Source organism: Zootermopsis nevadensis, unplaced genomic scaffold, assembly GCF_977971745.1.
Source record: "Zootermopsis nevadensis isolate Lab colony 2312 unplaced genomic scaffold, Znev_1.0 Znev_ptg000022l, whole genome shotgun sequence".
Lineage (NCBI taxonomy): Eukaryota > Metazoa > Arthropoda > Insecta > Blattodea > Termopsidae > Zootermopsis > Zootermopsis nevadensis.
Window position 1 is genome coordinate 23117834 of NW_028259154.1, and position 18990 is coordinate 23136823.

Genomic DNA, 18990 nt, shown 5'->3' on the forward strand with positions numbered 1-18990 from the left:
AGGGAGTTATTTAATTTGAAGCCTGGGCCATGAGGGGATATTCTGAAAAAGCGTAAAAGTTACGGTGATATTCCTTGCTGTAAAAGCATTCTAGGTTCGTGCCTCAGACGAGAATATAAACTTCATCGATTTTTAACAAACTCCTTGGAATAGAATCTTCCTGGGGGGGGGGGGGGTGTTATAGGTGTGTATACAAAAGAAATTGAAAAACTCTCTTATCTTAGTTATATCCATCCATCCATCCGCACTTAACTGTGAGACCCATTGCAGCGAAACTCGGTATGGTTTGACATACACTAGACAACGTGGAGCCTTATTTGCTCTAGAAAGTTCAGTCAGTATTGTGACATGGTTAAGTTCTGGATGACCGAGTTTCGGTTCCCGGCAGGACAAGACAACGTCCAGACTGGTTCTGTGGTCTACAAAGACTCCAGTCTAATGCGTTCAGGGATTCTTTCCTCGGGGACAAAGCGGCTGGGACGTGAAGCTAACCATTAAATTCCATTTAGTGCTACGGTTAACAGTGAGTGGACTTAATCTAGTCCCCCCCCTCCCTATGTTCCTGTATAGCGCGGTGTTTGGTTAGCGGAAGGAACAACTTTATATTCACACGATGAAGTCTTCTCGGGCTACAAACCTTTCAGTTGTAGAAGAAACCTAACGTTTCGGAGACCATCTCCGACTCCATCATCAGGTTTCTCGCCGTGAAAGCTTCAAGTCTTATATTTATCTTTACTTTTTATATTTATTTTGAGTCGGAGCCTGGGTGAACTTTCACGTTTAGAATCTTTTGTTTGAGTTGACAGATTTTAGGATTTGAAGTTCTCGCGTCTGCGAATTTGAAGATGGCTGTCTTCTGGGTTGTAGCGCCCGCGGTTCAACTCATCATCCTCAGTTGACAGATGTTTATGAAACTGAAGCAACATCTTATTATTGTTTCCAATAAGCTGCTTCATGGCACTTTGTTAGAGACAGAATGCTTTTTAAACCGTGCGCTCTGTTTAAACCTGACTCAGGTTTTGAAGCAATTTCGCCTCCCTCCCCTTACGTTTGGAACAGTCCTTATAATTGACCATAAAGACTGTTGTTACTCTTGTGTGTTGTTGCACAGAAAGTGATAGCCAATTATTTCTATGGCGTGACGTTCATCTATGTATGCTTTCACATGTATGCAAGTGCGACACCGACGAAAAATCCATATTACAAGTGCACAGTACCTTGTTTCTAGGCGGATATCACTCAAGAAATGCTCTTGAAATAAAATTAATATCAAAACAGGAGGTAACTAATTCATGGTGTAGGATCGACTTGTAAAGTTGTTCAGTAAATTCCTTGCTTAGACTCATTAAAATATTCGCACAGCCGCATATTTAGGTGCTATTCAGAGTCTTTGAGAATCTGATAGTCGCTCAGCTAATTCCCGTTGATTTTATTGCTATAATAATATCTGGTGAGAAGTCCAAATTGTGTATGCATGCGCATAATCTGTAAATATTGTAACTAACTACAGAATTAATTATTATTGTTATTCAGTAAAATGGGCGTGACCGGACTTATTTTCAATTCATGTGAACACTGCACTATATTGTGTAGACTTACCATTTATTAGAGAGAACTTCTAATGTTTGATCTCGTCATGCAAATAGATGCCTTCAAAGAGAATACAAAACAAATATCATCTAATCCTTTAATGATAAAAGTTTGGAGATGTGATATTATATACTATTTGACAAGAATTATCATTAGGGTCAAACTATAAATAGTTCCTATAGTTTATTTAAGTTCAATATTATAACAGAACTTCACTGCCGTATTTCATTGAAATCTACTTTAATAGTACGACGTTTTAATAGCTTTCCGTTCAGTGCTATGTGCATGCCTCATTTCCATCACATAAAATACTACAAACACCACTCATTTGTTCCACCGTAAGTTAATCACTCCAGCAACATTACGTAAAGAGTACAAATTATAAAGCTCCTCATTATGGAATTTTCGCCAGTGATTTCTCTCTTGTGTGCAAATATTCCCTTCAGAGCTGTGTTCTTCATTAAAACTGACAACCTACGTTTCACATTTGTATAAAGCTACGCCTTCAATGACGATCCTGTAAGTTTTAATTTTTTTTAAGATAAGATCAAAGTCCGAGCGTGTGATAGAGAACATTTCGCTAATTTGACCATCATTGAATCGAGAATATTTGAGCGTGGGTCGGAAGTAAGTAGGTAATGGGCAGAGAATAAGTAAGGAAAATGGATAAAACTGATTAATGAGGAGGTTCGTAGTTTGTGCACAACGAAATATAATGATCAAGGAATATGAGATGAGTGGTGCATGAAAACACATGGGAGGGATCATAAGTGGAAAAGAATTTTAGTCAGAAAATGTTAAGAGAATATATAACTTTTGAGGTATCATTAGATGGGATGATAACATTAAAATGTATTTAAAAATAGGCATTGAAGATGGCTTAGAATAATATTCAGAAACGATTGCGGGATAACACCGAGAAAGTGATTCTATTTAAGTTGAGTAGAGTGCGCTGTCGAAAGCTGCCTGCTGGCTGTTCAATACATGATTTGTTAGAGAGGGACTCGCGCTCCTTACGCTGTATCCGCGGTTGCTATGGTGAAATGTGCGATCGAGGTGCGCGTCTAATGTAACAAGGTCGTACTCTCACCACCCCAAACAACAAAATGGCACGAGATCAAATTTGATGATGTTCCTTTGGACACAATCTCATTATCTGCTCTGAATTGTTAAGACAGGTTCGAATTCTTTATTCTTTGTTATTTTCTTTCGTTTCTTATATTCTTCTCGGAATTTTGTCCTTCTCTCTTTGTTTCTGTCTGCCTTTTTTTAAAAAAATTTCTCTATATCTTTCTCCATTTCTCTCTGGTTTTAATTTCTCTCTCTAGCCTTTCCACGGCTTTTCTTCTTTGTTTCTTCTGGTCCATCTCTCACACTGGTTCGTTGTTACTTCCGTTTTCCTTCTTCTTAAGTAACCGATTCATGGACCGAAGTCCTTGAGAAGTCGATAGTCGCTCGGCTGTGACAAAAATCTCCTTGTATGTAAACCACAAAGTTCATTACCGTGCTCATAAGAGCCCGCCAAAAGTCCCTGTTCAGAGCCAGATGAATCCAGTCCACGCACTCTCAAAGTACTTCCTTCACATCCATTTGAATATTATCTGTTCATGTGCGATTACGTTTTCCGAGAAATCTCTTCCATTTAGAGTTTTCAAAAAGACAATGTGCGCAGTTTCCATCTTCAGATTCGTACTACATGTCCCACCCATCTCATCCTTATTGATTTTATTGTCTTGACAACATAATATATGGAAAAGAAACTTTTTTACATTAATTTACTCATGTTCCCTTCTGTCTTTCTCAATATTCTACTTCATTCTTCTCATCAGCCTTTAACATTTCTTTAACTTTCTCTTGTTTTATTTATTCATCCCTTTTATTTGTTTTTGTAATTACTTCCATGTGTCTCCATTCTCTTCCCACCACTTTTGATTTTCTTCCATTTCTTGGCTCCTTTAGAGTGTGTCGAACTTGTCCCTCTGGCTTCACAGAAAGTATTGCTGGTGGCCTTCACCGCCGTAAAGGAGTAGTGTGTCTACGTAACAGAGCCGCTCCGCCGACAAATGCTTTGTTATCGAGCCGAGTCTCCGCTCATTATCAAAGTTGTAACGAGCCAGTTTGTTTACTGTATGTGTGAGCTACAATTCTCTCTCATGTTAGAATCGAAGATTCTTTCCATATCCTTTTCAGTTCTCGTTTCCACAAGCATCACCCGAATGAAATTTATTTGTTAAATAACCGAAATGTTAACACTACGAGCAGACACAAATTTTGAAACAAGAACGCCTTGAAACAACTTAATTTATATTCACAAGAAAAAAACACTACTGAATTTAATTATTTAGAATAATAAAGTCTGACTTTGTGGCTGGTTTGTAATCGAGGGATTTAATGTAGGAAATTTAATTAATTCCACGTCTTTTGTTAAAGTCTCTATCTTTCGAGATGTATCTACAAGATCAGCCTGAAAATTAAATACTTAAAATCTTAAGAAATTATAATAATAACTGGGGATTAAATGGTGTAGTTGAAAGGGAGAATACAAATTACGTAATACCTCGTTTATGGGTCAACCATTTCCCTCTTAGGTCTTCCCCCAGCGTCCTGTTTCCCTTTCAAACACGCCGTGACTGACAAGAGCACACAACATTGGAAGATTTTTTTGTGATTTGCTGAATACTCGTATACGAGAGACTAAGAATTTTTAAAATGTATTTGTTCCCAATGAGATTTCAGATGACATTCTTATGTGATATTGCTCCGTGTAGCCTGGTAGACGTTTACCGACGTTTCAGACGTCCGTAATGCCTCCATCATCAGGACGGAATATCCCAGAAAGTTATCGTCTTCTGTCTAGTACCCTCTAAAAATCGTCTGATATATGAGCAATCTCCTAGACTCTAGTGAATGAATGTGGAACTAAAAGAGTGAGTGTTGGAGCGAGTGAAGAAAGGATTGCGGGCGTCAGTGAAGAAGTGATATGATGTCGCAATAATTCTAATTAATCTATTGAAGGTGAATCCGCCATTAAGCATGCTCTGCTGCTGACTTCTAATTAGGAGCCGACAAAGCAGTCGCGTCTCTAAGCAACCGTCTGACTATGCATTTAACAGTTCACTTCCTTTCCTGAAGGATAGTTGAACGTTCTGTGACAGCCCGACTGAGGTAAGGTTTATGGTGACATTTTTTGAGAACGACGACAAATGAAAGGCAGAAATAACTGGCGTCCTGGCTTATTTATTAAACATCCCTTGCATACTTTCTGGCAACCAGTGCATTACAAGTTTGTGGAACGAAAACCACAATAAATCCAAGAGTTAAAGGAGGAGTTTATTCAGCGTTATTTAACTGCAGACATTTTGTTTCAATTTAATGTATATTCCAGTACTATAAACCGTATGTTATTGTTTAAACTTTAAGAGAAAACCAAAAAAAAAGTCGTTAATTATCAACTAGCATTTTCTAGAGCTGTGATGTAATATGTACGTAGGCTGCTGATCACCAGTTGAAAAACACTGCTTAGGTACGTGCACGATTCTGACTTAAATTTTATTGAAAAATGTATATTTACACTGATATTTAAAAAGGGCCTCAAATGAAACCCAAGATACCCTATCGACAGAGCATTTTGGACTAATTTCTTTCTATCGTGTAGTACGTAGGTATAATCGACTTTCAGCTGTCTCCGCGCTACATGCAGGCATACGAAACAATATTTTACTAGGAATGCCACGCGCAACGTTATGGATTTTTGTTCCCGTAATCGTCGATGTGAATTTCCTGATAAGAACTTACAGCTCATCCTTGACGACGGGTCACTGCTACCCGCAACACATATAATACGTCATATTCAAAGGCAAGTGCACTGCTCCAAGCTATTCTGACTTCTCTATAAATATACGATGTTTTAACATTTTCAGAATTAATCCCAAAACACGATACACAAATCGTTCACATACATACATCGTAAAATCTTTAGATATAGCCTACTACAAAATCTCTTGGTATACCACACTGTTGCCAAGTTAGGTAATATTTACTCTTTAATCCAGTGCTGTTTCATAGTAAAAATGACATACACCACCTGAACAGATAACGATTTTATTGTTCTATGTTAAACAAAGACCTTAGAATTTGATATATTTAATTTTTATTCATATACGTCAATTTGACGGAGGTCTCCTCCACATTTACATAACATAGATCATTCAGAAGTTGAGAAAAAGTTAATTTTATGTCCACGTTGATAATGTACATCAATAGCTCTAGTCAAAACAATACTTGAACAAACCTCAAAGAACGTCTTATTGTGACAGAATCATTTACATGAGTATGCTGCACCTAACTCACAAAGACTATGAACAGATAACAACAAAATTCTGACCTCCTATCGGCAGCCAGCCTGGATATTTCCCATAAACGTAGTTCATGTTACGTCTCTATTTCTTACGGTAGAACCGGAATTCAGGAACTCGGGCAAGTCACAAATTACACGAAAACTCACACAGTTCAAAACGTCATCATAACCTTTATGCTTCCCACTTGTTACACCTGAATAACAATTTAATTCCACTCCTTAAACCATTTTGTTTCGTGTCCAGTACACACCATTGAGTATGGTGTGCATTGGTGGTTAGGAGGATTCACGACCCATCAGTACATGGGTTCGATCGGGACCGCGACATTTAACACTCCTGCTGTGACCCCCTTTTCGCGAGAGTGGAGTAATTGTTGGGATGCCACGGGGAAACCCCGGAGGAAAACTCCGTGATGCCTGGACCACGGCCTTGCCCAACACAAGTTATAAATCTGAGCACCGCCGGGAACCGAACCCGGGACCCCAGTATTACAAGCCCAGCGTTCTAGACCACCGTGGCAGTTCCCTAAACCACGTGGTGTGTACACTCCAAGAAAACCGCCATAAATCCCACTTGACACATAAATGAAAAACAAAAATCAGACCTTTCTAACAATCTAAGATAAGCTACATTTGTGAATATTCTTCTGGTGACATCTTATCTGAAGAAAGAAAAAATAATGTCTTATGCCAAATTCAGAAAGTAGCAAGAATCCGGTGCCTCGGAACCCAGAATATTCAGTTGCGCTGCGTTTCCACAAAGTCTGTGACAAGAAAGTTACTGAAATAAATAATTTGATTCATGCCAATTTCCTTTCACTTGGCTCGTAAGTCTGAGAAACCAACTTAACAAAGAAGTGGCGCATTGTTTAACTGTGTACAGCAGCCTCCGCCTTGCTCTTTGAAGACGGAGTATGGCCATATTGTATTATCATAGGCTTCTTCCTTAAGATATATCCGTTGATCAATTCTAACGCCTGTGTCGCTTTCTCAACGCCTGTAATGAAAAATGTATACAAGTCACACTAAATTTATATTCCATGCATTATCAGAGTAGGAGGGCAGAGGCTCAAAAACTATGATCTAGGTATCAAGGTTTATAGCGTGTTTCATCAGACATCATCGGTGAAGCAGAAATCACACTTTATCAAATTTGTCAGATATGACATACAAAATACTGTTACAGTCAGTGTTATTCTCCCTGACCTCTCATTTGTGGGTGCGCTGCGGGTTTGGGCGAGTTAACATTCTGATATTGCTTCACGAAGGGGCGTTCGGGTTAGTTGTGGACGCACGAGGTTGTATTGCTGACGCATTCGGCACGGTGTGCATCGGTGGTTAGGAGGATTCACGATCCATCAGTACATGGGTTCGATCGGGACCGTGACATTTAACGCTCCTGCTGTGACCCTCTTTTTGTGAGATGATGATGGACGTGGAGTAATTGTTGGGATGCCACGGAGAAACCCCGGAGGAAAACTCCGTGATGCCTGGACCACGGCCTTGCCCAACACAAGTTGTAAATCTGAGTACCGCCGGGAATCGAACCCGAGATTACAAGGCCAGCGTCCTAACCGCTAGACCACCGTGGCGGTTTATACATTTAATAATTTGGATTTATACCTGTATTTGAAACATTTATCAATGTGGTTAATATTTAATAAAATACAAACAGAAATATGTGTCTTTATACAGGATGGAAGGTTAGGTTTAAATTCCTGACAGAGGAGGAATTCTTCTGTTTGTGACGGCACCAATATCAGCACTGACGCCCACCCGGTCTCCCGTCCAACACCAAATCAGACGTACGGCTGACCAATAATCTCCCTTTAATGGTAAGTTACAGAATGTGTTTCCTACACATTTTCATGGGATGGTGCTTAAGACACAGGGACAACGTTAACAGGGTAGTATCTGCGGTGTCAGCTAGGTTTTTTAAAAGCAAAATCAAAAGCAGTGTATTTGGAAAACATGTACACTCCAAAGTTGATCAAAAGTTTCCGGTATTGACGACTGACATCACAAACTTTATCGTGGAGTTACGACCTGGAATCTACATTCTCTCCGTAAAAGCGTAAACCATGAAACTTCATGATACTTACTTGGAAAAGTAACGAAAGCTTGCCCTTTCATTCTTCCCGTCATAAGTCTGTAAATTATTCTCCGTTGCCCTCGGTCATCCAAGTGTCCGAACACGGATACCAGGTCAGCCTCTTTGACCCTGTTTGACAGATTCTTCACAAACAGGACCTGTACATATATTTTATTATATAAAATTGACACTAACATAGATCAAAAGTGGCGGACAACTCGGTACACATCTAGAATGAAATACCATAACCACAATTTTTCGACAATTCATCAAAAACAAACACAATACAGGAAAATTCCCCACAAAAATATTTTCTTCCTTTATTAACTAGAACGTCATGTCTGTAATGGTAACGCCTTACGTCTGTGGACGGGTTAGCAGAAAATTTTGGGCATATACAGAATGAAATAAATGAACAGTTTAAGACATTCTCCATCAATAAATAAACATATCGGCAAATAAGTAAACTAATAATTAAATAAATACAAGTGAACAAACAAAATTGGTACGTAAATGATAACATACCTTCGGGAAATAGTTTACTTTCCATTCATTTTCTATACCATTTGACACTGACATGAAAATCTGAATATTTACCTGAGATGGGGGTCCTTTATCATAATTTTGAAATCTGGGAAGCAATTTTATTTCTTCCGTGCTCAGTTTGTTCCTTTGAATATCTTCTCTATGTAATATCTTAACGTCAGAATCTGCAACATCTGAAACTACAAACGGCTGTCCGTTACAGCCACCGCTACTGAGAGACGCGCTCCGAACAGAGATTGGAGATGAGGGAACTTCACTAACTGGCACAATCTTCTTGTCTTTGATGGTGTACAAGTTTTCAGGTTTACAAGAGTACATATGACACACTTTGGTCGTTCCTCTCGACGGGCTCTTCGTAACAGACGCGTCCTTCAAATCCCACAGCGTTCTTTCGCCAGACATTTTTAGTTTTGTCGATGTGGACTGTTTAGATTTGAATCTTTGGGCTGACGATGCATTTAGATATTTCTTTGATTTTCGTTGTTGTTGATCCCTCTTTGCAAGGTGACCAAAAAGCTGCTGTTCAAGTTCCTTGAGGTGATTGATGGGGTGACTCAAAGGTGTCAGGTTTGTACTGCTTCCAGCTGGCTGACATGATAAAGCAAACTGCAGTAGTCTGGTGTGTTCACTGTTTGGTTTTACTGACAAACCGAGTTCCTGCTCGTGTCGACTTACAATCGAACCACTGTAACCAACAAACAAATTTCACAGTGTGTGTGGTAGTAGCGATCCCGAAAAAAAAAACCGCGCGAAGCTGGCACAGGCAATACAACAGAGTTTAATAAAATAAGAAATCCTAGATGAAAAGGAAGAATTACTAATGAATACTTCCATAACTTCCTGAGTTATTTCTGCATATAATGTCGACTAGTACAGATTCCGTCTAAATATACGTTATCAGATGTCATTTTAACATTTTTCTTCGTGCCCATGTTTGTAATTCTAAACATACAAAATTTGTAGGCATTTTTATGGCCTAGCACCATGCCAGATTTCAGTTGCTCATTAGTTACTGCAATCAGACAGAAAGCAAATACAGATTTTATGTAGTCAAGATGTTTTTATATATTCTACAAAAATACTACCTTGACAAATATTGCACTTTGGTTTAAACACAAATTTCAGATCTCCTCTTATTAGCAACAAAAATGTGTCTTTTTTACTTATAAGCTGTTTTTGTTGTTATTATTAATTGTTAAGAGATGGCAAAAGAATGAATAGAAAACATACTGTGTCAAATGTATCCAGTAACAAATTATTTTCCTAATAAGTATTTCATGTTTTACTGACCTTTCTTTAGAATTATCCCACTGCTCTGCTCTACTAGATTTAATTTTTGAAAAGACCTGTTGCAGCCGAGATTTTAAAACAGAACTCTCCAGCTTCTTATATTTCTCGTATAAAAATTCTTTTCCTTTTCCATGATCAAGTACCAACTCTACTTCTTCATCAGTAAGACCAGATGACTTCAGATCTTCAACGCGTGTGGCTCGTTTTGTACAGTCTTCAAATTCTTGAAGAGAAATCTGTCCTGAAGTGTATTTGGTCAATGGAACATACTCTGTTGATTTCTCAAATTCCTTGTTCTGCTTCAGCTGACTGTAATTAAAGAATAATTTTTCTAATTAATATCTTGATCATAATTAAACATAACAATCATAAATATAAGATGATCCAAAAGCCAGTCTGCACTTGTAAGAACATAACAAAACTCACAAATTGTTACAGCATGTCACAAAGGTTGAGGGGGTAGCTGTCAAGGTCATAAGTCATATGTGCCACTTAGAATAGAAAAGAATTTATTTACATTCCACAGATCCTTCATAGGCCTAAGCCAAGGTCATAGCACAAATACAATACTTGTTTCTAGTACAAATATAAATATATAGTTATGACAGCTATTTACAGTTTTTTGGAACTACAGTATTACAGCCATTATTACTTAAATGTATTTATAAATTCTTCTACTGCGTTGAAGGAGTGAGATATAAGATATTCTTTTAACGCTGGCTTAGACATTTTTATATCGTTATTTAAACTTTTGATAGTAGGTGGAATATTATTGAAGAACTTAATTCCAGTATAGTAAACTCCTTTTTTGATATTTACTGAGGTTAGAATTTGGCACATGAAGGTTTTATCTGTATTTTGTTCTTATATTGTGGATATCTGAATTTTTTTGCATGTGTATGCACTTTTGAATAATTTATCACTAAAACAACTAGTTCTCTTAGGTGGACAAGGACTATTTAAGCACGCTTCATATGTTGATTATCTAACACATTATAAATAGTAAAGAATAAAGATTCATTATTTTTCAATTTCACTTTGACCTGTAATCACAGAGCATTTATAGAGAAAATATCTATGGTCTGAGCAGGATTTTAACCTTTGACCCCAGTATATAGGCAGCCTACAAATGCGCTATATGCACTTCAAATGAAAAATGGTCTAATAACATACCAAAAATGAACATCGGTAAATGTTAGTAAGGGTTTATTAAAAAAAAATAATTGTCCTAGAGAAAGTGATTATGCACCTCTAAACACACATACAAAAAAAAAACTCCATACAAAATATGACATTTGAAACTCCAGTCCTTTATTAGTTAGTGCCATCAAACCTAATGCAAAATACAAAATATGTGTGGCCACCCATGTTGTTCCACATCCTACATAACAGAGTAGGATATTTTCTAATGGTCTGTTACTACACAAAACTCATGATGATGGAGGCAGCAAGCACATCTGATATGTCAGTAAACCTGTACCAGACTATACGGTGCAGCATTCCAAAATATAGTCATCTTCAAAGTTGGTGCTGTGGGAACCAGAAATTTCACTCTATATTCACACAACTGCGGTGTAAACATACTTACTCAGACAGACTAATGTGGGTGTCAATCTGCTTCTGAACAAGGTGTTTTATGAGTCGTTCCCCCTCTGACTCAATATGTTCTGTAGGTTCATCAGCAACCGATGATTTCTTCTCATATATCTTAGCCCTTGAACTCTGTACTTTCGCCATTTTCCTGTAGTTTCCTTATATTAATGGTCCACCTGTAAGAACATAGAAAAAATGTTGGATTTACTTATATGCAATTCCTACATTCCATTTGCATTTTTGGCTTTTAGTTGGGTTTTAATATCAACATCAGTCACCTTATTAGCTAGCCTAAAACTGCCCACTAACTAACTACCTAACTAACTAGATGGCTTACCGAACCCGAAGGTTCATCACCGAATTAACGAAAGCCCTCCACCGGACCCTGTCCTGGGCCAACAAAATCGAGTCTCCTTCAACTCCTATCTCCCATAGATCCCGCCTGACATTATCCTCTCATCTACGTCTAGGTCTCCCCAGCTCCCCTCAGGCTTCCCAACTGATACCTGGTGCACACCTCTTATCCCATCCATGCGCGCTACATGCCCCGCCCATCTCATTCTTCTTGACTTAATCACCCTAACGATACTGGGGGAGGAGTGCAAACTTTTTAAGTTCATCATCATGCAATATTACAATCAACCTGACCGCTAGTTCTCGGTTGCCTTCAGTAATGTCTTCCTCACTTGAACCCTCACAACTTGGTAATTCTATTCCCTCTTCTGATTACATATATATTTAGGAACATCTGCATCAAACTATCATTTAAAAAATGTAAAGTGACCAAACAAAATGTGCAGTTTGTTAATTCATATCACTCTCCATTCAGGGGTTTGAAGTTCTAAAATCCAGCCAGAACTGAACACATGCCATTTTAAAACAGGTGACATATTGTATCATCACCAGTCTCAACTTCATATGTAATAATTTTCTCATACCATTCCATGCTAAATGACTTGTGCAAATGATATAAATTCACAACATAACTTACAAACCACCTACAATTATCAATTCCTAACTTTTTTAACAACATTCTTTCAGCTGCAGAGTTTATATAGCATGAAAGAATATGGAATAATGATCGTCAGTGGCAGGGACGGTATGTCCTACTTGAAGGCAGTAATCATGTCATTTACTTGGAGTAAGGAAAACTATAAAAAAACATTAGTCAGGACTGTGTACCAACATTTAAACATAGTAATTCCCTCATACAAGTCTACAGCATCACCACCACACCAAGAATTGTTGTTTTCCTCAGTTCTTCCACATGAATGCTGTGGTTACCTCAGAACAGCTACTTCCTTATACAGCCTCGTATCTTTTATAAATCGCTCGGCTGAAATCTGCAGTTAAAACATGCAACACTAGGCGCAGCACTGATTCGGTATAGTGACAAGGCTACATGCTGGGTAACTAGGGTTTGATTCCTGGAAAGAGCTGAGATTTTTCACTTTGCCACTACGTTCAGACCAGCTCTGAGAATCAGTTAGTCCCATTCCTATCCAATGATATAAAGGGGTCTCTTTCTCTGGGAGTAAAGTGGATGGGGCATAAAGCTGATCAAGAATGTGTGGAGCTATACCTCCACTATCCCATTCAACTTCAAGGCATGGTGCTAAGACAAATACCAAAAATAACTTTACCTTTTATTTCAACATTGAACAATGTACAGAATATATGGAAAACACCTGAGTGTGCCATAAGAATGAAATTTCACCCTGTCCATTTAGTTTTAGTTAGCTGAGATTTGAGGTTATCACAGCAGTGAAAATGTTGATTGTGGTCTCCTGCATTGTGACACCAGGTGGTCTTCTATGCAATACCCAACATTCTGGAAAAATGTATCTATCCCATCGTCAAGGGGACTTCATCCTGAAGATAGAGACATTATGTTCCTCTGAAACATTAGCAACCTCCAACAAGGCAACCCAGCAGACCACAGTGAACATAGTTGAAGCACTGTTAAGAAAAATCTGACCTTGACCTCACATTTTTGTGGGTACTATTAAAAAAACAAACAAATGACTTCATTCCTAAGACTTATACATCTGTAGTTATAATATAAACAATACAGTTCACAACAGATACAAGCTTCTAGTATAGCATCATTTCATAAAAATCAGCTACATCAAATTAAAAAAACAAGACATGAATTTTTAAATACCTCCAAATTGTGAAGAAATTATCTAAGTTACAACTGAATTAGCACTACCTTTAGCTCAATTCACAACTAGGTACTGACATACAAAAATATATAATAAAAAGTGGCACATTTTTCAAACATTAGCCAAGAGCTGAAACAGAAATTTTAAAGTGGCCATATTTCAAATAGCCAAGTACTAGTTCAGATAATATAAATAGTAGCTGTGTAGTTGCCCAGAACTTGTTGAACTGTTGCTGCATACAAGAACAGAATTTTTATATTAGGCTAGTTACTGTCATTTAAAGTAACTGTATCTTTGACGTCTACAAAGACCATAATCACGTGCAAGTACTATATTAGTTTCACAAGACTTTGGACTTCTTTTTCTTTATTTTCTTAATTTTTTTCAACTTCTGAACAGATTTTGAAACTGTAGGCTGCATTGAACTTGGCCCATTACCTTCCATATTCTGTACCTGAATATCACTAAATGGTTGCAGAAGCTTTTTTACTGCAAATCCATACAAGTCAGAATTTACTTTTTTCAATGAAACAATTTGTTCCTTTAAAGCAGTGACTTCAGAAGTACTGGAGATTACAGAAATGCGGTCAGATTTCTTATCATCGTCATCATCGATGGCATGCCAGTTGCTCTGCGTCATCCTGATACTTATTGCCACAGTTCCCTCATTTAGATCTGAGCTCTTCTGAAAACTATGTAAGACAAGCGTAGGCTTAATTTCTTCAGAGAATATGCATTTAGGTGCAACAGTAAAGAAAGCATTTGTCACAGGTCCCTTGTGATGTATAACCCTTACGCACTGCCTACTAGGAATGTGCCATAACATCACTTCAGTGTCCAGTGATCCAGACAGTAATGTAACACCATCAATAGATGCAGATAAACATGTCACTGCCTTGGTGTGACCTGAGAATTTTTTGGCCTTCTCTTCCTTTGTAAGGTGATATTCTTGCATACGTGGAGGGGAGTGCAACCCATACTGGTATATATTACTGTCACTACCGCCAACAAACACTTCCATCTCGGTAACGTCCATCGTCACTGCCGACAACAGACAGTCAAAGACAAGGGACAAAAGAAGAGTTCCTGAAGCCAAGTCATAAAGTTTGCAGGTTCTATCCATTGATACAGAGATGAGGCGTGCCCTCATGCCTCCCGGTCCCACATACAAATCTTGCACTGGAAGGGAATGGTCTGAGAATACATGGCGAGGCTCATGTTGTCCAGCAATAATCTCACCACCATCATTTGATATTAAATATGCTAGTGACCACACAAGTACAAGTCCATCTTCTCCACCTGACACAAAGTGTGAACCATCATCAGTAAAACAAACACAAATAACAGGCTGAAAGTGACGTGCTGTCACAGCTAGGTGGCGCCCTGAAGCTACCTGCCACACATGAAGCTTTTCAGCTACTGCAGTCACACAGTAACAACCATCAGGAGAAACAGCCATGGAAGTGACACGTCCGGGACACACAAACCGCATGCCTTTTGCCGAAACCGGCTGCTGGCCGTTAAGTTGCCACGCATGTAGCACAGGCTTTGTATGATCACTTATCATCAAGTAGTCCTTTCCTAATAAGCATAATGAATGTGGTGCTGCCACTCCACCACCCTTGTATGTCATCAAAGACGTTCCTACACGTGTATCCCAAACACAGGCATTCCACAACTGTCCCGAACCCTCACACGTTATTGCAACTTCGACCACATTACTCATCTTTCCAAAGTAATGTTTAAGGTTACTCTAAATGTTGCAGTGTTATGGGTATCCAACTTAAAAGAGTCCTCCTGTAACAAAAAAAAAAATACAACTCATAAACACAAATAAAGCAAGAACCAACATATGACAATTTTGAAACCCTAATTAATACATTTTTGATGCATAAGTAGCAAATATGTTACGGACAGATTATTAAAACGCGTCTTTTAAGTTGGATATCCACGGTAAACCTCATGAATGCATGTGGACAGTATCGCAAATATTAATCCCAAAGTTGCTTAGGTCTACCTTGCAGACATGTGGATTATGCAAAATAATGTGAAAAAAATTCACCGCGTCTGATACCACCTACAAATCATGTAACCCACACTAGTACACAAAAATGAAAAATCTGTACAAAGAATTTATTTACGTGAATAAATACTTACCAACAGCTATAACATTCAAAATACAACCCAACGCACCAACCATTAAACCTGAGCAAGTGGGTGAGTTCAAACCCAAACACTGGTTTACTGTGGTGAGCAACACAGATGAAAAGCATAACTAACAAAGTTAAGGTAAAATAACGGACGAAATGAACACTACTGCCAAGTGGGAATATGGTGGTCAAGCTTTCTGTAGTTTTATAATTATTTGCAGAAGTTAATTGTTTAAACGAACTTAGGAATTATTCTCTCTTGTGATCTATAATTCTGATTAGTTTGTAAATTAATTGAGTGTTTAGACATGTTTAAAAAGTAAGTGAAGTTCCCATTCATGTATGTGAATAATAGTGTCTATAAACTAACCTCAACATTGTGTAGTTAGTGAAATGAGATTATGCATACTGTTTGTTTTCGAAATAAATCTGTATAATGTAATGAATGTCGCAAGAACTTAACATTATATTTGTTGGTAACTTCCATCAGTGGGCAAAAAGGATTGAGTGACAGAATAGTATGGCAGGTGTAAATTATCTTCTAGGACGTTTTGTTCATTTTGAGGTAGCACCCAGTTATATTTTTTGTATTTTGAAATGATGAATTATATATTACAATTCTAAATTAGCCACGCGATACCGAACAGATCAAAATTATGGTGTGTATATTAAGAACACTTACAAATAAGTTACGGTTATGTTGACAGTAAAAATAAAGGTGTATATTGCCATCCTTTCTCATTGTCTTTCTTGTTACACATTGAGAAGCTACAGTATAATCTAGTTAGAGCACTGCAATTTCATTGTGTAGGAGTGAAGTTTAGTGTCTTGCAAGTGGTGGAATTTGAGGAAAACATAGTAATGGTGACATGAACCAACATTTTAGTTTTTTATTAAATTAAAAGTAATACTCTAAGAATGAAGATTATATTTATTAATGCCCTCTGCAAATTATCAAAACCATTTCATAGCAGTGGAGAGTAAGACTGGCTAAGTGCTTGCATTTGGAACATTCAGGTCTCAGGTAGGAGAGTAACAGTTCTGAGTGAAGTGTTTTGTAATTGTCCTCAGTAATTTGAGGAGAATGGTAAGATAAATAGACCATTACCATTTTGTTTTTTAACCCCCTCTGCAGTTTGTGTTGTGCCCGTAAATGGCGTATAAGAACCAGCTACATTGATTATTAAAAGAAAGCAGAACATGTTAAAAATAAATGTATGTGCATTGTGTAACAAGGAACACTTGTTAGATGAATTTGTTTGCCAAAATTGTCTGTGGCTATTTCTTTTGTAGTGTTTTGTATATTCTACATCAGTGATTTCTGGTATATGTTTATAACCTGTTCATTTTTGTCAAAATTGCCAACCAAAATATTTTTCATTACATTTATATGGATTTGAACACTGATAATTCTCATTAATACATTTTCATGTTTTTGCATTGGGATAACAGTCCTAATTCAGTTGTATAAAATGTGCATGCTTTTTTGCACATTTTATTCAACTTTCATTCTTTATGTGAAGAAAGTTTTGTGTCATGTGACTTGGTTCCTTCATAGATTTGAAGAAAAGGAGAGTGTGTCAGGGGTACAGCAGCTGAAGTCTTCTGTTCAGAAGGGAATTCGCACAAAGCTTCTGGAACAGTATCCATATATGGAAAGTTATGTGGACAGTATCCTACCGAAGAAGGACACATATCGTATAGTAAAGTGGTAGGTACCGTTTGTCATATTTTATGGAACTGTTACTTTCTTACTATATTATGCCGACAAGAATAAGCCAGAGCAAGGAGATGTGAAGTAAAGGAAGTCTAGAAAACTGAATAATATTGTGCTTCACAATTTGCACACTTCACCAGGTGTTTTAAAGGTGACATAGGTGGATGCATTGAATGAGTTTGTGTTACTGTGGCTAATTGGGTGAATGTATAGTGGGACGAGTTTTGGAAGCCTTATATTGAATGGTCCACAGGAGGCAACTTAGATTTTATGGTGCTAATTGGCCCATTCCTCTGCTTCACCAATCATCAGCAGCAAATCTAACTTGCTGCCTATGGGCTGATCTATATAAGACTTCTGGAACTAGCCCCACTACACATTTCCCTTGAAGATGGTAACTGCATCGTCTGCTGAGACATTGGTTAGTGCTCGGCATTTGACACATCTCACACCTAAAAGCCAAAGTCAAACTTATGCACCAGGTTTTGCACCACTTTAACAGTCCCATTTCATGGTTTTCTTCAGTCCCTTCATGCCTTCAGGATAGTACTGGTACTTTAAAACATTCCATTACCATTTCCTTACTAGTCCTTTACATATCACTATGCATAATTCTCTTGAGCCAGTTTCATCTTCCTCCTCTTCTTCTTTATTTTCAGATACTTGTAATTTATTTTTCATTCTCAGAGTAAGATATCATGTTTCAAACCCATGCAAAACAGAACTGGTAAAATTTTTGTTTTGTATATCTTAAACTATGTGTCTTAGAAGACAAGTTAAAATAACTCTTAGCTTAACATGTTCATTTAAAGTTATTGGTGCAAGATGCACATAAATGTAAGGTTTTACCAGGTTTTTATCTTTACAGTCATGACCACATCGAAATCTTGGTGAATGGCGCCGGCGAACTTCTTTTCTTCCGACACAGAGAAGGACTCTGGATTCCTACATTGCGTCTCTTGCATAAATGTAAATATTCATTACATGGTGAAGTTATATGCAATTGCAGTTGTATGAAGTTACACTGGCCCCAGATTTGTTAGTTAAATCAAGAAAATACGTCTGATGGTTAACCAGATATAACTGAATTTACATGTTGTAATGAATGCTTTTTTTTTTACCGACAACATAATTTTTGTAAAGTTGCTAATATAACCTTCTGTTTATTGTGTACTGGCTCAAGAAACATTTAGTTATGTCAGCATATTATGTGTATTGTCCGCGAGCCACGAGAGTAGACTTGACATCTTTGAGGGAGGTGGGGTAGAATTCTGTGCTACTAGAGAGTTGAAAAACACCCGCAGCTTATACAGGCTGTACGTCGTGAGCTAATGTACTGACTGACTGATAGCACAATGTTCTTAGGTAAGGAATATATCACCAGCGCATGCGCAGAACCCACTTTCCCCCTGCCACACAAGCAACAGCTGATAGGGCCACGTCTACTATCGTGGCTCGCGGACAATAAGTATCCTGTAAGACTTGAGGTT

At 37.8% G+C, this 18990-nt stretch overlaps 3 protein-coding genes across 4 annotated transcripts in view; 1 reads left to right on the forward strand and 2 right to left on the reverse strand.

The window, feature by feature from the left end:
- The window catches only part of MCTS1 (malignant T-cell-amplified sequence 1 homolog), a 399788-nt gene that overhangs the window by 378965 nt on the left and 1833 nt on the right, over positions 1–18990 (forward strand). The window contains exons 1-3 of one of the 2 annotated variants that reach the window (XM_022059354.2): positions 15924–16102; positions 17342–17494; positions 18369–18469. In XM_022059354.2, coding sequence (XP_021915046.1) covers positions 16092–16102; positions 17342–17494; positions 18369–18469 — 265 coding nt within the window. In that variant the 5' untranslated portion in view covers positions 15924–16091. Of the gene's footprint in view, positions 1–15923; positions 16103–17341; positions 17495–18368; positions 18470–18990 lie in introns of those variants that run through there. The other variant, XM_087353602.1, reaches the window with a different exon arrangement.
- On the reverse strand, positions 5676–15873 carry LOC110827583 (RNA-binding protein 41). The gene is made up of 6 exons (XM_022059351.2): positions 15791–15873; positions 11464–11644; positions 9876–10184; positions 8637–9270; positions 8050–8197; positions 5676–6944 (listed from the first exon to the last, which is right to left on the reverse strand). Exons 2-6 carry the CDS (start codon positions 11610–11612, stop codon positions 6817–6819), a joined length of 1368 nt encoding a protein of 455 aa, XP_021915043.1. The 5' UTR covers positions 11613–11644; positions 15791–15873; the 3' UTR covers positions 5676–6816.
- Positions 13102–15870, reverse strand: LOC147873048 (WD repeat-containing protein 18-like). The gene is made up of 2 exons (XM_087353590.1): positions 15791–15870; positions 13102–15430 (listed from the first exon to the last, which is right to left on the reverse strand). The coding sequence occupies exon 2, from the start codon at positions 15357–15359 to the stop codon at positions 13974–13976; it is 1386 nt and encodes a 461-aa protein (XP_087209716.1). The 5' UTR covers positions 15360–15430; positions 15791–15870; the 3' UTR covers positions 13102–13973.